Genomic DNA, 16,230 nt, shown 5'->3' with positions numbered 1-16,230 from the left:
AGACTGCCCCGGGGGCTCCGGGAGTTGCTCTGCGGCGCGCACACGGCGCCTGCCCCCGGAGCAGAGGGAGCGGGCAGCGGCCGCGGCGTTATTCACAGTCTGGAGCACAGAGCTGCGGGCCGAGCCCCCGGCCCCATTACCACTGCCAAGACAATCTGGCCCCGGCTCTGGAAGCTCATCAGGGCTGTTGGGAAATGCAGCCGTTCTCCAGGGAGCCGGTTCCACAAGATTAAAAACGGGAGCGTTCTGCGGAGGGCTCACATCCATGCGGAGTGCGCGCCACAGGGACACGGCGAGCTAATGCATTCCCAGACAATTTAGACTCATTTCAATAAAACCACAATTAGATGGCAGCAAATGGCGGGGAGAGCAGCTGTTACAGCACCGGGACACCCGACACAACACGCCCTGGCGCTGCGTGACACAGACAGGGCAGAGCGACCGTCGGCAGGCTGGGAAACAGGGCTGGCTGCGCGGGCAGTGAGGGATGCTCGGGAGCTCCTCCCGGGGCTGGAGCTGGGCTGAGAGTGCCAGGGGCCTCCTAATGCCAGGGACCTGCTCCCCAAGGACCCCACGCCCCCAAACCTGCAGGATGGGATGAAGGCCCACAGGTCTGGGATTCACAACCAGCCTCAATCCACAAAGCCACCGGCATCCATCACCAGGGGAGAGCCCCAGGGGGCTGGAGGAGCTGAGCAAGGACATGTGAAAGAGTTGGGGAGGTTGCCCAGCACCAGAGCCCTTCATGCCCAGTGGTCTCCTGCAGCTGCAGCCCAGCCTGCTGCCCACCAGCTCCTGTCACACACAGCAGAGACCAAGCTCCAGGCAGGAGGGGACATTTTATGGACTCAGGTCCTGTGGGGTCAGGGGACCCCAGCCAGACCCCCAACCACCATGGGAAGGGGGACAGGAGACCAGAAGGGAGACACCCACATCTTCAGAAGCCCCTCAGGCCTCCCCTGCCCACAGGGTAGCCCAGCCCAAGGGGCTTCTGAGGTCCCTTCCCCCAGCAGCCCTGTTCCCCTGACCTGGGGACCCACAGTAAAATGGTAAACCCACCTTGGAATCAGCCTCTGGCTGATGTCGCCATTTCTCATTAAAAGCTGGGTTTTTGCTCTACGATGGACTAGTTTTATGTTCCCATAAATTGCCAACAGTTAGCCAGATCCCCACAGAGCCAGGATCAATACCTGGCCGAGGGGAAAAAGTGCTGAGGAAGGAAAAGCAATACTCCAATTAGAGCAAAATTTAAGAGTCCAGGGGTAGGGGTGACAGTGCCTAATGTGTTACAATTTATTGACAGCCTCCCAAAGCTTGGGTTTGTTCTGGCTCTCAGAGGCAGGCAGGTGTCCCACCAGGCAGCAGCAGGGAGTGGCACACCCACTCTGCACCCTCAGGCCTGACTGGCACCACCAGTGACCATTCCTGCGTGGTCTCCAGCAGGGTGTTCTTGGCTCCTCTGGGTCATCCATCATCAGCAGGGCAGCTCTGCTGGTGCCCCCGGAGCTGGCAGCAGCCGCCCTACAGCCCACGGGACAGTGACAACCGACCAGGCTCTGGGGGCTCAGGACCAAGGAAACACCTGGTACCGGTGCTCTCAGGGTCACACGCCCTCCCCAGGGTGTCAGAACCCTGTGCCCAGCTCTGCCTAGTCCAATCCCAGTTAAACACAGCAAAATCCCAGCCTGGGAGCAACATCTGGGAGCCGCAGTCCTGGGCTCCCCTCCCGACCCCTCTCCAAGCATTGCTGGGCCCTGCCCTGCCCCAGGGGCTGCCCACAGACCCTCTCAGAGGGGAGGCAGCAGAACTGGGCACTCCTACAGCAAAGTTCTCCAGGGCTTTCCATGGACCTCACACCCCCCTCCCAGGTAGGCTGGAGGATGGCAGTGGGCTCACTGTTAAATCCTGAGGCCAGAAAAACACAGCTGGATTGGAGAAATGTTGGCAAATATCATAAACACAAGTACATTAACTCTAATTCTGCAAAGCCTTTGGCTATATTAATCTCTCTTTAATGTAATCACCTATAAATAAATGATGACCCCATGATTTAATATGACATCTGCCATCCCCATTTCCACACAAGCTGTGAAGCACTGCCTCTGGTACACGGTAGGGGTGGGACTCTTGTGCCTGACTGGCCAGGGCAGCAACCAGCTCCTCGGCCCAGCTCCAGCTCACCACTCCCAGCAGGATGGATGGAAACACAGACCAAGGCTCCCTGGCAGGGGCCACGTGTCCCCCAAGGCCCCAGGACCCTGTGGGCAAGGCGTGGCGCAGCACAGCTGTTGATAAACACACCAACATCACCATTTCTGTAAGCACCACCAGGCAAGGGGACAGGACAACCCATCTGGACATTTGGGGACAAGGGGGATTCACTGACAACTTCCCCTTTGGTGAGCACTGAAGGGCATGGGCACACACTGACAGTGCTGCTCACCTGTGCAACAGTCCCCTCCTGCAAAAACATGCACAGAGGAGGAGAAAAAGAGCCCTTGGGAATCAAAAGTTGTGTTGAAAGGTGAATTTGTGAAGCCCAAGCCAGCCCCTGCTGCACTGATCCGAGGGCTCCCTGGAGCAGGAGGATCTGAGTCCACAGCAGAAAGGGCTTCACCTTCCATCCTCCGGCCCAGAGGAGACCCTGGATTGCCAAATCTGTGCCCCCTTTGCCCCGAGACTGGGCAGCCCAGCAGGGGCTGTGCCTGCAGCTGGGGCAGCTCTGCCAGCAATCCAAGGACAGAGGTTTTCCATTCAGCACCAGGAGAGGCAGCCTGTCCTCCTCCTGCCTCGCTCCATCCTCATCCTCGCTGGGCTGGGGGGGACAGCAGAGCAGCCCATCCACACTCTCCTCCACCTCTGGAGCCACCACTGCACACCCTGCTGAAGGAAAAATAATCTTTAATTCGGACAGAGCTGGAAGAGCTTCAAGCCTCCAGTGTCTGGGGATGGCAGAAGCCCCTGAGGCCACCCCAGCCCTCAATACCTCTGGCCATGCTGTAGGCAGGGGGGCCTGAGGGTCTCCTGGACATGTGGGGATCTGGCTGGGGGTCTCCTGGCCCCAAATGCCACAGGACCCGGGGCCACATGTCCCTCCTGAGGGGAGCTTGGCCTCACTGCGGCGGGTGGCAGGGTGCATGGGCAGGGCTGGGGGTGGCAGGGGACTGCTCTGGTGCTGAGAAGCCCCTTCATGCAGGGGCTGAGACATGAGGCATGGACGGATGGACAGGGAGCACTCCCAGCTCTGCCCGAGCAGGTGTGAGCCCTCCAGCACCACAGAGGAACCCGAGCACATGCCCTGCCCTGGGCCCAGGGCCCCAACTCACCAGCACGTGGCTCAGGTGCGGGTCCCACTCCCCCTCTGGGACCGGGGCCGAGCAGAGCAGCTCTGGGCTGGTGGTCTGTGGAGAGAGAAGCATCAGGAACAGCCCAGGGGAAGCAGGAGCCCGTGCCTGCCCTCCCCAGCACGCAGGCTGTGCCCCAGCCAGGCTCTGGTGTCCCCAAAGGAGCCCGGGGGCACACAGGGAAGCTCCTGTGCCCCCACCCTGGGCCCAGAGCAGGCCAGGGCAGGAACACAAGGCTGAAGCCTGCAGCCTGGAAAAACGCTCACTCAGGCAGGATGCCTAGTAATAAATTTATTGTATTTTATTACATATTCCCCTTTTTGCACTTAATTCCAATTCCTCATATTCAAACTCTTCTTTCTGAAAGAAAATGATTTTTAACATAAAAATATAAATTCTGCATATTAAAAGTGCATACACCTCGAATAATAAAACATACAAATAAATAATAAAAGGCATTGACACAGTCTCATGCAGTTGTCCTCAAATAATTTAAAATTTATGGTACAATGTTCAACCCCAAGTAAACAGCCTGCTTTCCAATTACTGTACAGGTCAAAAACATTAAAATACAGAGGAGAATATCAAAGGTGTGGGAAAGCCCCACGTCCCTGTACCAGGTACAGTGATGTGACATGCAGTTTGAGAACTGTAGATATTCCAGTGTAAAATCTGACATTGTGTCCAGAAGAGAAATTGCATTTGCAACAGGACTTAAAATTCAATTTTAACCAATGGTGAGGCACAGGTGGTGAGCAAGTCTGTACAAATTCATACTTGGAAGGCCACAGGACAATGAAGAGCCACCGGTGGCCTGGATTCCCTTGTGTTACCCTACCCACGGCAGTGTAGCACCTCCCAAGGGTTATTGCACTCACAAATGGCACACGAGCCTGAGGCCAGCACGCGTGCACTGCAGGGCTGAGTGAGCCATGACTGGTGGTTACACTTAGTTTTAATCTGTGTCTTTTAAAAAACACTATTTGCAGATAAATTGAGTGCTATCACCTTTTAAAAAATAGAGTCCTTAAGCCTTTAGATCTAACACAGACATTGTACAAGTCTTCAGGTGCTTTTCTTTTACAAAATAAAGCTCTTAACAGTAACTGCTTTACGATGCTTTTGTTGAGAAAACCATGTAGGACTTTCATCTCACCACAGATTAAAACTAAATTTCAGTTCCCTCCACAGGTATCATTAGATACTGCCAAATTCTTTTGGATTAGTAGGCAAACGACAAAGATTTTAAAAAAACCCAAACCAAACTAAAATAAAACAAAATTTAAAATAACGAACACCCAACAGTGAAATTATTTGGAATGTTGTTTCCACAGCCTCTCCATGCCAGCTGACCAAGGGGGGGGCACCAAAGCTGCAGGGCCAAGACCCAGGAGGAGCCCTGGGACCTGCAGGAAGCCCAGGCCAGCCGCCCTGGCCACGCAGCACGAAGGGCTGCCCTGCAGGACACGGCTCCAAGCCCAGCCCCACAGCACTCTGAGCACGGCCAGGCAGCCCAGGGCTCCCCCACAAGGGCAGGGCAAAGCCCCAGGAGCAGTCTGGGCAGCAGGAGGCCAGCAGGGAACAGCTCCCCTGAGAAGGACACTCAGAGCAGCCCCGTGTGCCCGCACAGCCCTGGGCACCACCCCGGCCCTGCTCACAGCCCCTCACACTGCATGCAACGGCAGGCTGCACACAGAACCCCGAGCAGGGTGCCCTGCTAACAAAAGGAAAAACAACACAAAACAGAAATCAGTTTGTTCTCATCTCCCTGCTCCAATCCCTCTAACCTTAGGTTACGCTGCAGCCTTGTCAGTAACGCAGAATCCTACAAAGGAAAGAGCCAGAGATGTGCAAAGGAAGCAGAACCCAGGGACATGCTCCTGTGTGCCAGCAGCAGCTGCACCGAGGCCAGCACGGGCTCCAAGCACTGCTCCAGAGCCACAGCTGGGCTCGAGGCTTGCATAGTTAGTAGGGACATGCAGGGGGACAGCACGGCCATGCAAGCTGCCTCACACCGAGGAAAATGGCTGGGCATGCTCAAGTGTCAGCTTCAGAAAGCAAAACCCCTGCAGCGACGGCGGATGAGGGCACTTGCAGCGGGAGAAGTGCAATTAAGCTGCTAGCTTTCTATCCTAAGCATCTTGTTTTTATTAATCCATATTTGATAAGTGTGAAAGGGTTAACAATTTACACACCCAAAGTAAGACACAAGTTACAGAGAACTGCAGGCACCAAATTGTCTATCAAATGTGATTAATACAAATAAAAGGTGCCTCTTCAATACACGTCATTGAAAATGTGCTTATAACTTGAATACTACTAAACACTGTCCAAAAGACACAGCCCAAAAAGGGTAAAAAAAAGTCTCTAGGTGACTCCTGTAGGAATTGAGCACTGGAATGAAGGCGCTGCTCTCCTGCGCCCAGGGGCCAATTCCAGGAGCAGGAGCTGAGTGGCAGACTGGGGACGTGGGGTGAAATGCAGGTCACACGCTGGCACAGGCAAACCTACCCAAAGCCAGCTGGAAACACACTGCCTGCTTTGCCTGGGAGCTCACCTGGCTGGGAGCAGGGCCACGGCTGGGCCTCCCCTTCCCAGGCATTTCCCATCAGCACGAGGCACACCTTCACTTCCAAGACCTTGGCAGGAGGTCCCAGACCCTGCCATCCCCAGACAGGCTGGGCAGGACAGACCTGGCAGCAGCTGTTCCCATCGCATTCAGATGCCAGTAAGACTTCCAGGCCCTACATGCCACCACCCAGGGGAGGTAGAGGTCCCTGGGCAGCAGCAGCCTCTGGGAGATGGCAGAGCCCACCTCCCCCACTCAGCCATGAGTGCTTCTGATGGCCAACAGGAACTTTAAGACATGACCATGTACATGCAGCTGCTCCAGAACAGCCTCAAGCCACTGCTGCTTGAAGGATCCATCTGCAAAGCCACGGTGGTGTTGGCATCTAGGACTTGGCAGATCCCTCTCTCGAGTGTTCCCTGGTACCATGCCACATCCTGGCAGCTGGACAACACAATACCATGGACAGGAGCTCCTACACATGAAAGGGACAAGAGAGAAGTCTGCTTTAAAGCAAGGAGAGAAGACTGATGATTTTCCCCCCAAATCCCTTTAAGTAGGGCCTGCAATAACCTACACTCCGTTTCAGAAAGGTTTATCCTACTTCACGGATGGAGTCAGGACTGTAACAGCAACAAGGCTTTGATTAACACTCCCAGACCCACACCCTTCAACCCTCGCCTGTGCAAGGAAGCTCATTTACTGCTGAAGATGTGCCACTGACAGCAGAGGTGTGGAGTGACAGGAGTGGCTGCTCCCAAGGGCTCTGGCACAGACACAGGCATGAGCAGGACTGCACTCCCCACAGGCTCACACTTCCACATTCTGCCCAGTGCATGTCCTATGTCCCACACGAACTCTGGTGCACCCTGGTAAGTTAAACCACTTTGCCTGAGGACACCCCAAGCCAAGCCCCCCTGAGCAGAAAACCCACCAGAGAGGAGCAGCACTCACCCACTCAAAGACAAGGGTGCTGTCAGGGCAGCCCCTCCTGCCTACTCACACTCCTCTGCAGAGCAAGGAGCCTGTGCACAGAGCTGCCCTTCCAGAGGGACAGAAAAACCAGTCTGGCTGCATAAAGAGAGCAGATAGTGCTGGAGCTGGCAGCAATTAGCATCAGGAATTATGGAGAGAGATTGGCATCTCATGGGATTGCAGAGGTTCAATTACTTTTATCAGCTGCTGGAATACCAGGACCTCCATCTCCCTTCTAGCCAAATGAGAGCTCCAAGGACCATTATCTTGCTCTAGATACAAACGTTGAACTGGTGTTCAGCTAAAACACGGGTTTGGACATGGCTTCAAATTCCTGTCAGTCAGGCATGCAGCACAGGAGCAAAGCCACCTCAAAACCCACACACCAGCTTCCAGTTTAAACTCCTTCAGTGAATGATGACATGAAAAAAAATGTCATTTGATAAAAATAACCTTTCACAAATGTCCATGGCAAAATGCACAGAAAGTAGTTCTGTCTATTAAAAGATCCCAAACCAAGTCAGCGTAAGCCACTGGAATTACATTCTTGCTAGAAGAGTTGTTACAAGAGAAGAGCCAAGACAGTGTAAGACCTTAATACAGATAAAACCTTAAACAAATACTTCAACATCAACATTTCAGGGAGTAATTTAAGTACTGCAATGTGAAGCAAGTCTTATCTGCTCTGCTGGATGTAACAGAAAATAATCCATGAATAATCCAAGTCATACATTTCAGAAGCAAGCAATGCAATCTTTGCTTCTTGTTGCTGCAATAAATGAGACTGAAACAATGCCTGGGCAAAGGAATGCATGAGGGGCAGTCATGTCTGGGTTGGAACAGGCAGGGCATTACACCTGCAGGCTGTGGGCACAGCTGGAGCACGTGAAGGGGATGCAGGACATCACCAGGACACTGCAAGGGCTCCACGGCAGGTGGGCTCATCCCCACACACTGACCCCAGCTCGATGGCACTCCCAGCCCAGCCCCACACACACAAGGAGCCAGCGACCCCCAAGCCTTCCTCCCAAGCTTGCTGCAGGTGTGTGGTGAGCAGAAAACGGGTCATAGAGCAGCAAGGTGTCCTGGGGGCACGGCTGCCTGCAGGGCAAGCAGGACCTTGCAAGGGAGGTGGCAGAGGCCAGTCTGTTATGCTGATGGGACAGAGCACACACGTCCTTGGCCCCACGCTCTGCCATCGGGCTGGACAGGCACAGACCTCGCTCAGCAGAGAGTTCCCAGCACATTGCCCAGCTTGTCACAACCTACACAACAGGCTGTGGACATAAAGGATATGCAGCACATCAATAAAAACTCATGGAATTTAAAAAAAAGGATTACACCACATATATGACTTAAGAAATCCACCTTAAGAGGAACCTTACAGAACTTGAGGAATCTCCCCTGTAAGAAGGGCATGTAAACAAAGACATCAGTAGATGTAGTGTTTTGACCCTGGTGGAGGCTGTCGTCCAAACAAGAAGGGGAACCTTCCACTGAGGGACATGTGGCAGCCAGACCCATGGGGAGGGGACGAGCATGCCAGAGGGAAGAATGTACAGCATTCTGAGGAACAGGAAAAATGCCCCTCCAACCCACACCAAGGGGCCTGTCAAAGCATGCTCAGAGAGGGCAGGATGACACTTGATCTAAACATCACCCCCAGAGATAATGGAGGCTTAATTATACCACTGAGAAGGGTCTGAGAACATTAGGAAGTGCTTCCCAGGAGTTTGGACAGGGGCAACCTGACAGCATCATGGCCATCCAGGTGTGAGGACAGATCTCTCCCATGGCACTGCTTCCACAGGACGAGCTGGCCAGCAGCTGCTGCCCAGGGATTTCTTCTATTGTTTAGTAGAGCATTTCAGAAGAAAGTAGTGAAACAGGACAGGCTAGAGGTTGCCTTAGGTATGGACAAAGCAAAACTCTTCACAGACACAGCAAAAAAAACTGCAGGTTACATTTCAAACTTCCTGCTGTTGGAATGCAAAAAGGAAATCTATCACACAGACGCACACAGAGACACACAGGTACCTTTCTGTCTGTCACTAATGCTAGTCCCTCCTATACTGGCTGAGTATATACCTGAGAAACAACATTAGTGTTGAAATATTGCCCTTTAGAAAGCTTGGAAATGGAGGGGAGCAGGGACAGAGAGTTGAGAGCAGAAAGAAGCGACAGTCTCTCCAGTTTCCTTCGCATCCTCCACAGCTCAGAACAAGGCCATACACCAGTGTGGACACAGCCCACTCAGCACAAGACCAAAGGAATATCAGTTTCACAGCTCTACAAAGCACACCGGTGTCAGTACAACTGGGGGTCAGGTCCCAACCCTCAAATCTGAAGAAAGTTGTTGCACTTTCGACAGAGACTCCTGTACAAGTGCTATGGGACAGCTGCATTCATGTTCAACAATGACTCCAGCTAGGCTACTTGCACCAGTGCTGGCTGCCTGTGGCTATTTGGTTTGATGGCAGAATCAAAGGCGCTTTAACAACTTGCAGTTAACTTCTCCTCAAAACATACATTAGGCACATGAACAAAAAACAAGAGCTCAGAATAAATTAGCTTCTCAGCAGAAGAAAAGACACCTGGATTGCAGCATTTCACTGAGGTTCCAGAGAAGGCCGTACAGACACCTGCATGCTGGAAGGTAATTTTTTCAGCGGCTTGTCAGCAGCCTGCTTGCCACTGGAAGGAGGAGACTGGACTCCGGGATCTAGCTGGGAAGACTTGGACTTGCGACTGGATAGCAGAGAATGTTTGTTAGATGTGGCCTCTTTTGAGACAAGTTTTTCTTTTGTAGCAATGTTGGCATTGGTTTGAGAGGCTGGTGGGACACCACCTTTCTCCGGTTTGTCCTCCAGCACACTTTTACTGCCTGACTTGGAACTGACACTCCCTGTCTTTTTTGAAAGCATCGTTGTCTTCCCCAGGTCTGCCGACCTCCGTGTCTCCTTCTGCCTTAAGGCTGATTTAAAGAAAGACAAACCCTTCTCTTCTGACTTGCTGTCCCTCTTCAGCCCAGACCGCGGGGCAGCGCTCGGGGAGCGCAGGTTGGCCATGGAGGAGCTGCGCACGTGCCTGCTGTCCACTGCCCTGCTGTCGCTCCTGGAGTGGCTGATCCGCGGGGAGCTCGTCCTGGAGCCGCTGGTAACGCTCGTTTTATCCGAGCCCAGGCTGACCTTGGAGCCCTCCCTGCTGAGGCTGCGGTCTGAAGTCCGGCTCTTCCCAGAGGAAGAGCCCTTAGTCAATGAGCCTGATGGGGTTTTCTTGGCAGCCGTGGAGGATGGAGAAGAACCTGACTTCTGCTTCTGTGGAGCTGAAGGGACAGATGCCTCTGGGGGCTTTGTGCTGTGCTCCTTCCTGGCCTGCGTGGGAGCAGGAGACCCGTGTCGCCCACTGACCCTAGAGGAGTCTGCCTTACTTCTAGACCGGGAAGCTTTCTGAGAACTCTTCAGTGGAGGAGAAGAGTGAGAGACTTTGGTCTCTTGGGTAGCTAAGACTGTCCTTCCCTTCCTCAAACTTTTGTCTGGCTCAGAAGCTCCTTTGGAGCCGTGACCCTTCTTAGGGGTGTCATGTGCCTTCTCTGCAGCCAGCCCTGTCCCAGCTGGGGCTTTCACCTCCTTCACTGGGGAGCTGTCCACAGAATCGCTCTGGTCAACAAAGGCGATTTGATTGTTGTTATCAAAAGGGTCCAGAGCAGGGTGATTCCTGTCTGGCTGCACAGAGCTTTTACCATACCCATCTGAAAGGTCTGAGCTCGATGTCCTTACAACAGACTCTTCCCTGAATGCCCCTTCCATGACAGCCAAAGGGGCTCTGCGAGCTGTCCTGTGCTCTCGCCGACTGCTGTCACAGGGCTCCAAGTAGCTGCTAGAGAGATTCCTCAGGCTGCCAAAGCACGAGGTGGAAACTTTATCGTCAGCAGCTTCCCCAATCTTCTCCAGAGTGGAAGCAGAGGTATGTACTGGGGAATCTCCAGAGAAGCGTGATGGGGAGTTGGAGCGGAACTGCAGTTTTGCAGAGAGTGACCACGAGGGCCTGACACCATTCTCACTCACTGCCAGTGGGCTGGTGACAGAGGATCTGGATGACAAGCTCTGACGCTGGACACTCCTTACAAATGGTCGAGTTGAAAATCCTCCTGCAGAGAAAAGCAAGTGACAGTCTCAGTGGGAAAGCCAAGGCTGCAGCTGGTTTACCCCACGAGAGCCAAGCAGCCCACCCACACCTCACTATGTATCTCTCCATGCAGGCTGCAGGCACAGCTTCTTGCACAAAAGCTGAATGAGGAATCCAACAACTGTTACATGCTGGGGTCACCCAGGAGCAGTTCCCTGAAGCCTCTAACTGATAACCCAGATTCTTCTCTCATCCTTGAGCACCTGATCAAACACAAGGTTTGCACCTCCAAAGTCCTTGAAACTGGCAAGATCACCAGCTAGGATTATGATTTTGTCTTAAAGAATATTTCCCAGAGCATTCTGTGAAAGGCAAAGTAGGATTCCTACTTCTAGATCAAGTGATGTACTTAGAAACACAAAATTAGTATTTTAGAAGTTGACTTCCATGGTTAGACCTGACAGCTGTCACAGCACTGCAGCAGGGACATCTCCACACCAGCTTCCAAGTGCTCTGACTGACCCATGAAGCTCTGCGTTTTCAGAAGTTACAGACAATGTGTGGAGGAACCAGGCAAAGCCAGGAACTGAACAGTAATTTGCATACATGTGTGAACTTTCATCTCCCTCCCTCCCTGGGACCATCCATAAGCACAGCAGCAGGCAATTAGTGCCTGTGCTAAATGTGTCAGACTGTGTCAGCCACCCTGCAAAGGTGATGCAGCGAGACCCAGAGAGAACACTAGCATGAGAAGTTCCTGACTGAGAAGTTCCTGCCCGTTCTCCTCCAAGCTTTCCTATGAGACAGAAGCCCACCTGTGCTGCTGCCGAGCCAGCTCCTGCCTCTCTCAGCTGGACTAACCATCCCTTGCAACCACAGATTCTGCAGCTGTTTTAGTAAGGATCCTGCCACAGAAAGACAAGCGGCCCAGCGTGCCCCCAGGAGAGATACACACCATCATCTTCGCTGCGTTCCCCGGTGAGCTCCACGGACTCGGAGAGCGAGGCGAGCGAGGTGCGGCGCGAGGAGGCGGCCGAGGCGACGCTGGGCTGCTTGCTGCCCGGGAGCCGGCTGACCCAGTGCTCGCACAGCGATGAGCTGGTGGAGCCTGCGGGACCCACACGTGTCAGCAGAGCAGGGCAGCTCCACGGCCAGGCACTGCTGCCCTGCTCTGGCTCACACCCGAGCCTGGAGCTGGCCCTCACAGCCTGCGGGACCCACATGTGTCAGCAGAGCAGGGCAGCCCCACGGCCAGGCACTGCTGGCCAGAGCAGTGCCACCTTGCTCTGGGTCACACCCGATCCTGGAGCTGGCCCTCACAGCCTGCGGGACCCACACGTGTCAGCAGAGCAGGGCAGCCCCACGGCCAGGCACTGCTGGCCAGAGCAGTGCCACCTTGCTCTGGGTCACACCCGAGCCTGGAGCTGGCCCGTGCAGCCCCAGCACGCAGACACTGCCACGGGAATGGGGCTGTACTCTTATGGAGCATTTATGGTCAGAGCTGCACTTGTCCCAGGGTGCTGTGAATACCAGCATGCAGGCACTGCCATTTCAGCTGCCAACCCAGCAGCACAAAAATCCCTTTTTTTCCAGGGCAGGTCACCAAGCCTGTACCTGTCCACAGCTCATCCTGGATTCCACCAACACATGCACTATGGGTGCCTCCTTGGGACTGAGAGTGCCGCCACAGGGAAGGAGTGAGTCATGATTTGATAAATTGCACAAGGGCAGCTCTGAGCAGTCACTTGTGGGGGCACAGGGGCTCCCCCATCTCCCTGCCAAAACTGCCTTAGCAGAAGAGCTGGAAAGTTCCCATGGCCTCTGACACAGCCACAGACTCAGACAAGCCTCGCTGAGTTCTGGGACTCAAGAATGGGGGTTTAAGCAGAGCTTGGTGGAAAATTCCCCAGAAGGACAAACTACCCAAGGAAGACAAGTTACAGCCAGCCCTGACAGTGCCAGCAGGGCTTACCTGCCACTGAGCTGTTGGCAGACCACGAGGGGATCGCTGTGCGTCGCTGGTAGAACAAGATATAAGCAGTCTGCTTGCAGACTTCACTTTCAGAAAGCTGCTGAACTTCACTGTCATCGAAGCAGTACCACTGGCCATCAACAGAATTCTTGCAATACGCTAAGGAATAATACATTACTGTAAGATTCTCACTCCTACTGCTCTCAGGTTTGCTGTATGACATTTAACATAACCTTATCTGTTATGATGGACTCGGACAATGCGAGGAACAGATGGATTCTTGTATCATCTTCCAGTCTGACTGGCAAGATGGAAGCCTGAGGCTGCCAGAACACAATAAACAGCTTACATTTCAGGACTTTCTTTTCCACCATTACCACTCAGAACAGAACATCATTTGGGGTGGCTCCATTCACTTCACCCTCTGTAACTTGTGACACTCTTCCATCAGTGACTCCCTTTCTGACTCCATACAGAAATATAGCCAGCTTCTTTGTGAGAGGCCCCCCACAGACAGCACAGCAGGACACTTGCCTGTATAATGTCCCCCTTGCATGGTGCCATGGTGGTTGCAGACAGCATACAGGTCATAGATGTAGTCCTCAGGATCTCTGCCGAGGCCATAAGGTTTCCTCCAAGGTGACCAGTGTGATGGCAAGCTCCAGCTGCTCTGGCTGCGTTTCACAACGTGAGGGGTCATGTCCAAGCCACTCAAGGGAAATTTAACCATGTTCTGAAGTTTCATCCTTCGGTCTCCCTCCTGTGTACACAGAAGAGCACAAGCTGCAGAGGCCAAGGCCACCCTGCCTGGGAAACCCCAGGTGAGGAACACATGGGGCAGAATGGCTGCTCCTAAAGAGGGGAGTCTACTCATTTCCCTCAGCAGTCCTCCAGCAACACTACAGGCATCCTTACCTGCCTAAACCTTTTGAGATGTATGATGAGAACATCAGGTAAGGTCCAGAGGCTCAGTGTGATGCTTCCCTGCTGCAGCTGCTTACAGTGTGGGCATCGCCATGCATCATCTGGGGCAAGCTACAAGGAACAGGCAGCAGTGGGTATTGGTTTTCAAATTCCAAAGCAGCTTGCACCACACCACTGCTCCCCTGCTGCCCAAAGCCCAGAGCAGACATTGACCCCTCTGCCTCATCTCCCTCTAGCACTTATCAAGCTCACTGGAGATGCAGGGTTCCCAATGATGCTTTTCAAAGTGACAAGCAGAGATGTGTGCCTCACTCAGGAGGCACTTTCTGCTGCAAGGCAGAATTCAGCCAGTGCTGCTGTGCAGAGGATCTTTTTGCACCTTATAAACGCCAGTGCCTTGGAAGTGGAGAAGAAGGAAAAGGAAAAACCAAGGCAAACAGCAGGCAGGCTTGGCACCCTGAAAAGCATTGTCACAAGAAAACCAGCAGTAGAAAAAAAGCAGGGATAAAAAAGCAGAAAAAAATCAGAACAGATTTTTGGATACCCCTCTGACACCTCAGTGCCCTCTGGGAACCCTCTTCTTCCTCTGTAGTCCCAACAGCAGAGTTACACACTGAAGACTCTCCCTGTCCCCCTCCACAGCCCAGTGCTCAGAGAACTCAGCAGCCACAGAGACCTAAGCTGTCAGACAACTCTTCTCCCACCTCTGAAAGAACCAACAAGAGAGGCTCCCAAATTATTACAGCTCAGTCCTGGGTCCAAAGACTACCTCCAGATGAGCCCTTTGTGCAGCAGATTAGAGACTACCAAAGGAATTCAGATGGCTTCCATGTGCCAGGCAGGGGCCAGGTCAGAGCCCTCTCTAGCCTGTGGCACACCATCACTCCTGTCTCCAGCCTCACACAACGAGCAGAGCCAGAGCAGGGGAGCAGCCACCTTCCTGCAGAACTGAACCCATGAAGCCACACTGTCCTCTTTATAATAGTCACAATATTTCACAGAAGGAAATTGCCAAAGAGAGGACTAAGTTCTTGTATCAACATTTGGGCAGCACAGAACCAAGCAGTAGACCTCCAACAACCTTCTCACTGCAGAGGAGCTCTGTTAGCAGCACAGATAACTAATCTTGTGTTACAAATCTATTCTCCTGTCACAAGGAATCTGTTTGCAGAACAGAGCTGCCTGGAGTGAGGGAGTTCCTGCAGCATGTGAACAAGCCAGAGTACACAGTCTGTATCTACCTGTTCCTCTTTGGTGTACAGTTGGAAACACTGAGATAAAGTGCAGATCTGAGGTTGGTGATGAAGCTCTCTCTGCTGGCGGACGCTTTCAGAGTCTGGAATATATTCCTCTTCTGTATTCACAAACAAGCTGCATCAGGGAGACACCACATTTACCAGCACATCCCCTTGCTCCCCAGACAGGGGCTGGGCACAGGTGGAGTTTGAGTGGTCTCATGTTTGCTGAAGGATGCACAGTTCACACAAGCAAGCTGCAAGCAGCAGTTGTGAGGTAACACAGTTTAAGGTTTTTTACTTCATACTTACTAATCTTTAGTTTCCTTGTCCCATTCTACTACTAATTTCACATGAGCAGTTCCCCCCTGTCCGCATGACTTCAATGCCCTGCAGGGAGGAGCAGAAATAAGTCAGACCATCTTTCAATCCAAAGGCTACATTATCTTCTACATGCATGTAATTTCTCTCCACAAGCCCTTCACCCTTCCTTCACTCCCACAGCTCAAGTTTGCAAAGGAGTAAAAGGAATTCACACAGCAAAACACTTGGCAAAGCTGGTAAATGCCTTCACCCAAGAATGCAAGTTCTGTAAGACAACATACACCTGTCACAGAACAGGCATTTATCAATATTTCAAAGAATAACAGGCACAATGAAAAAATTAAAAATAGTGAAAGTAATATTTTCATTCTGCTCTCCATTTCCAGGGAGGACAGACTCCAGATGGCATGACACACAACTGAGGTACTCCCACACAGCTTCCTAAGGATGCTCCCTCATTTCCCTGCTCCTCAGGCCCCTGCAGTGTGTTCCACACACCCACACCAGGACTGTCCATCTCTGCATGGCAAACACCGAGCCCCCAGCTAACACACCTCTGCCCACTCCTGGGAAGCACCCAGCACCCGAGGGCCAGCTCACCTTTCCACTGTTGGGTGGCAGAGGGGTCGCTCCTCCTGAGGTAGCAAGTATGTTATGCCCACAACACTGACCACTCGCAAGCTGAATGGGCAAACCTGCAACAGAGAGAACAGAGACCACCTCAGTGCCTCCAACCCAACCTGCCCCTGGCTGACAAAC

At 53.0% G+C, this 16,230-nt stretch overlaps 1 protein-coding gene across 7 annotated transcripts in view; it reads right to left on the bottom strand.

The window, feature by feature from the left end:
• Positions 1-1,996: 1,996 nt before the first annotated feature.
• Positions 1,997-16,230, bottom strand: part of USP31 (ubiquitin specific peptidase 31) — a 28,888-nt gene continuing 14,654 nt past the window's right edge. For 2 of the 7 annotated variants that reach the window (XM_050980069.1, XM_050980071.1), the window contains exons 9-16: positions 16,072-16,166; positions 15,460-15,537; positions 15,154-15,283; positions 13,904-14,023; positions 13,523-13,748; positions 12,989-13,147; positions 11,972-12,124; positions 3,616-11,038 (exon numbers count right to left, since the gene is read on the bottom strand). In XM_050980069.1, coding sequence (XP_050836026.1) covers positions 9,498-11,038; positions 11,972-12,124; positions 12,989-13,147; positions 13,523-13,748; positions 13,904-14,023; positions 15,154-15,283; positions 15,460-15,537; positions 16,072-16,166 — 2,502 coding nt within the window. In that variant the 3' untranslated portion in view covers positions 3,616-9,497. Of the gene's footprint in view, positions 2,884-3,326; positions 3,402-3,615; positions 11,039-11,971; positions 12,125-12,988; positions 13,148-13,522; positions 13,749-13,903; positions 14,024-15,153; positions 15,284-15,459; positions 15,538-16,071; positions 16,167-16,230 lie in introns of those variants that run through there. The other 5 variants (XR_007778835.1, XR_007778836.1, XR_007778833.1 and 2 more) reach the window with 5 other exon arrangements.

This window comes from Serinus canaria, chromosome 14 (genome assembly GCF_022539315.1).
Source record: "Serinus canaria isolate serCan28SL12 chromosome 14, serCan2020, whole genome shotgun sequence".
Classification (NCBI taxonomy): Eukaryota; Metazoa; Chordata; class Aves; order Passeriformes; family Fringillidae; genus Serinus; species Serinus canaria.
This window is presented reverse-complemented; position numbering and strand designations above follow the sequence as displayed.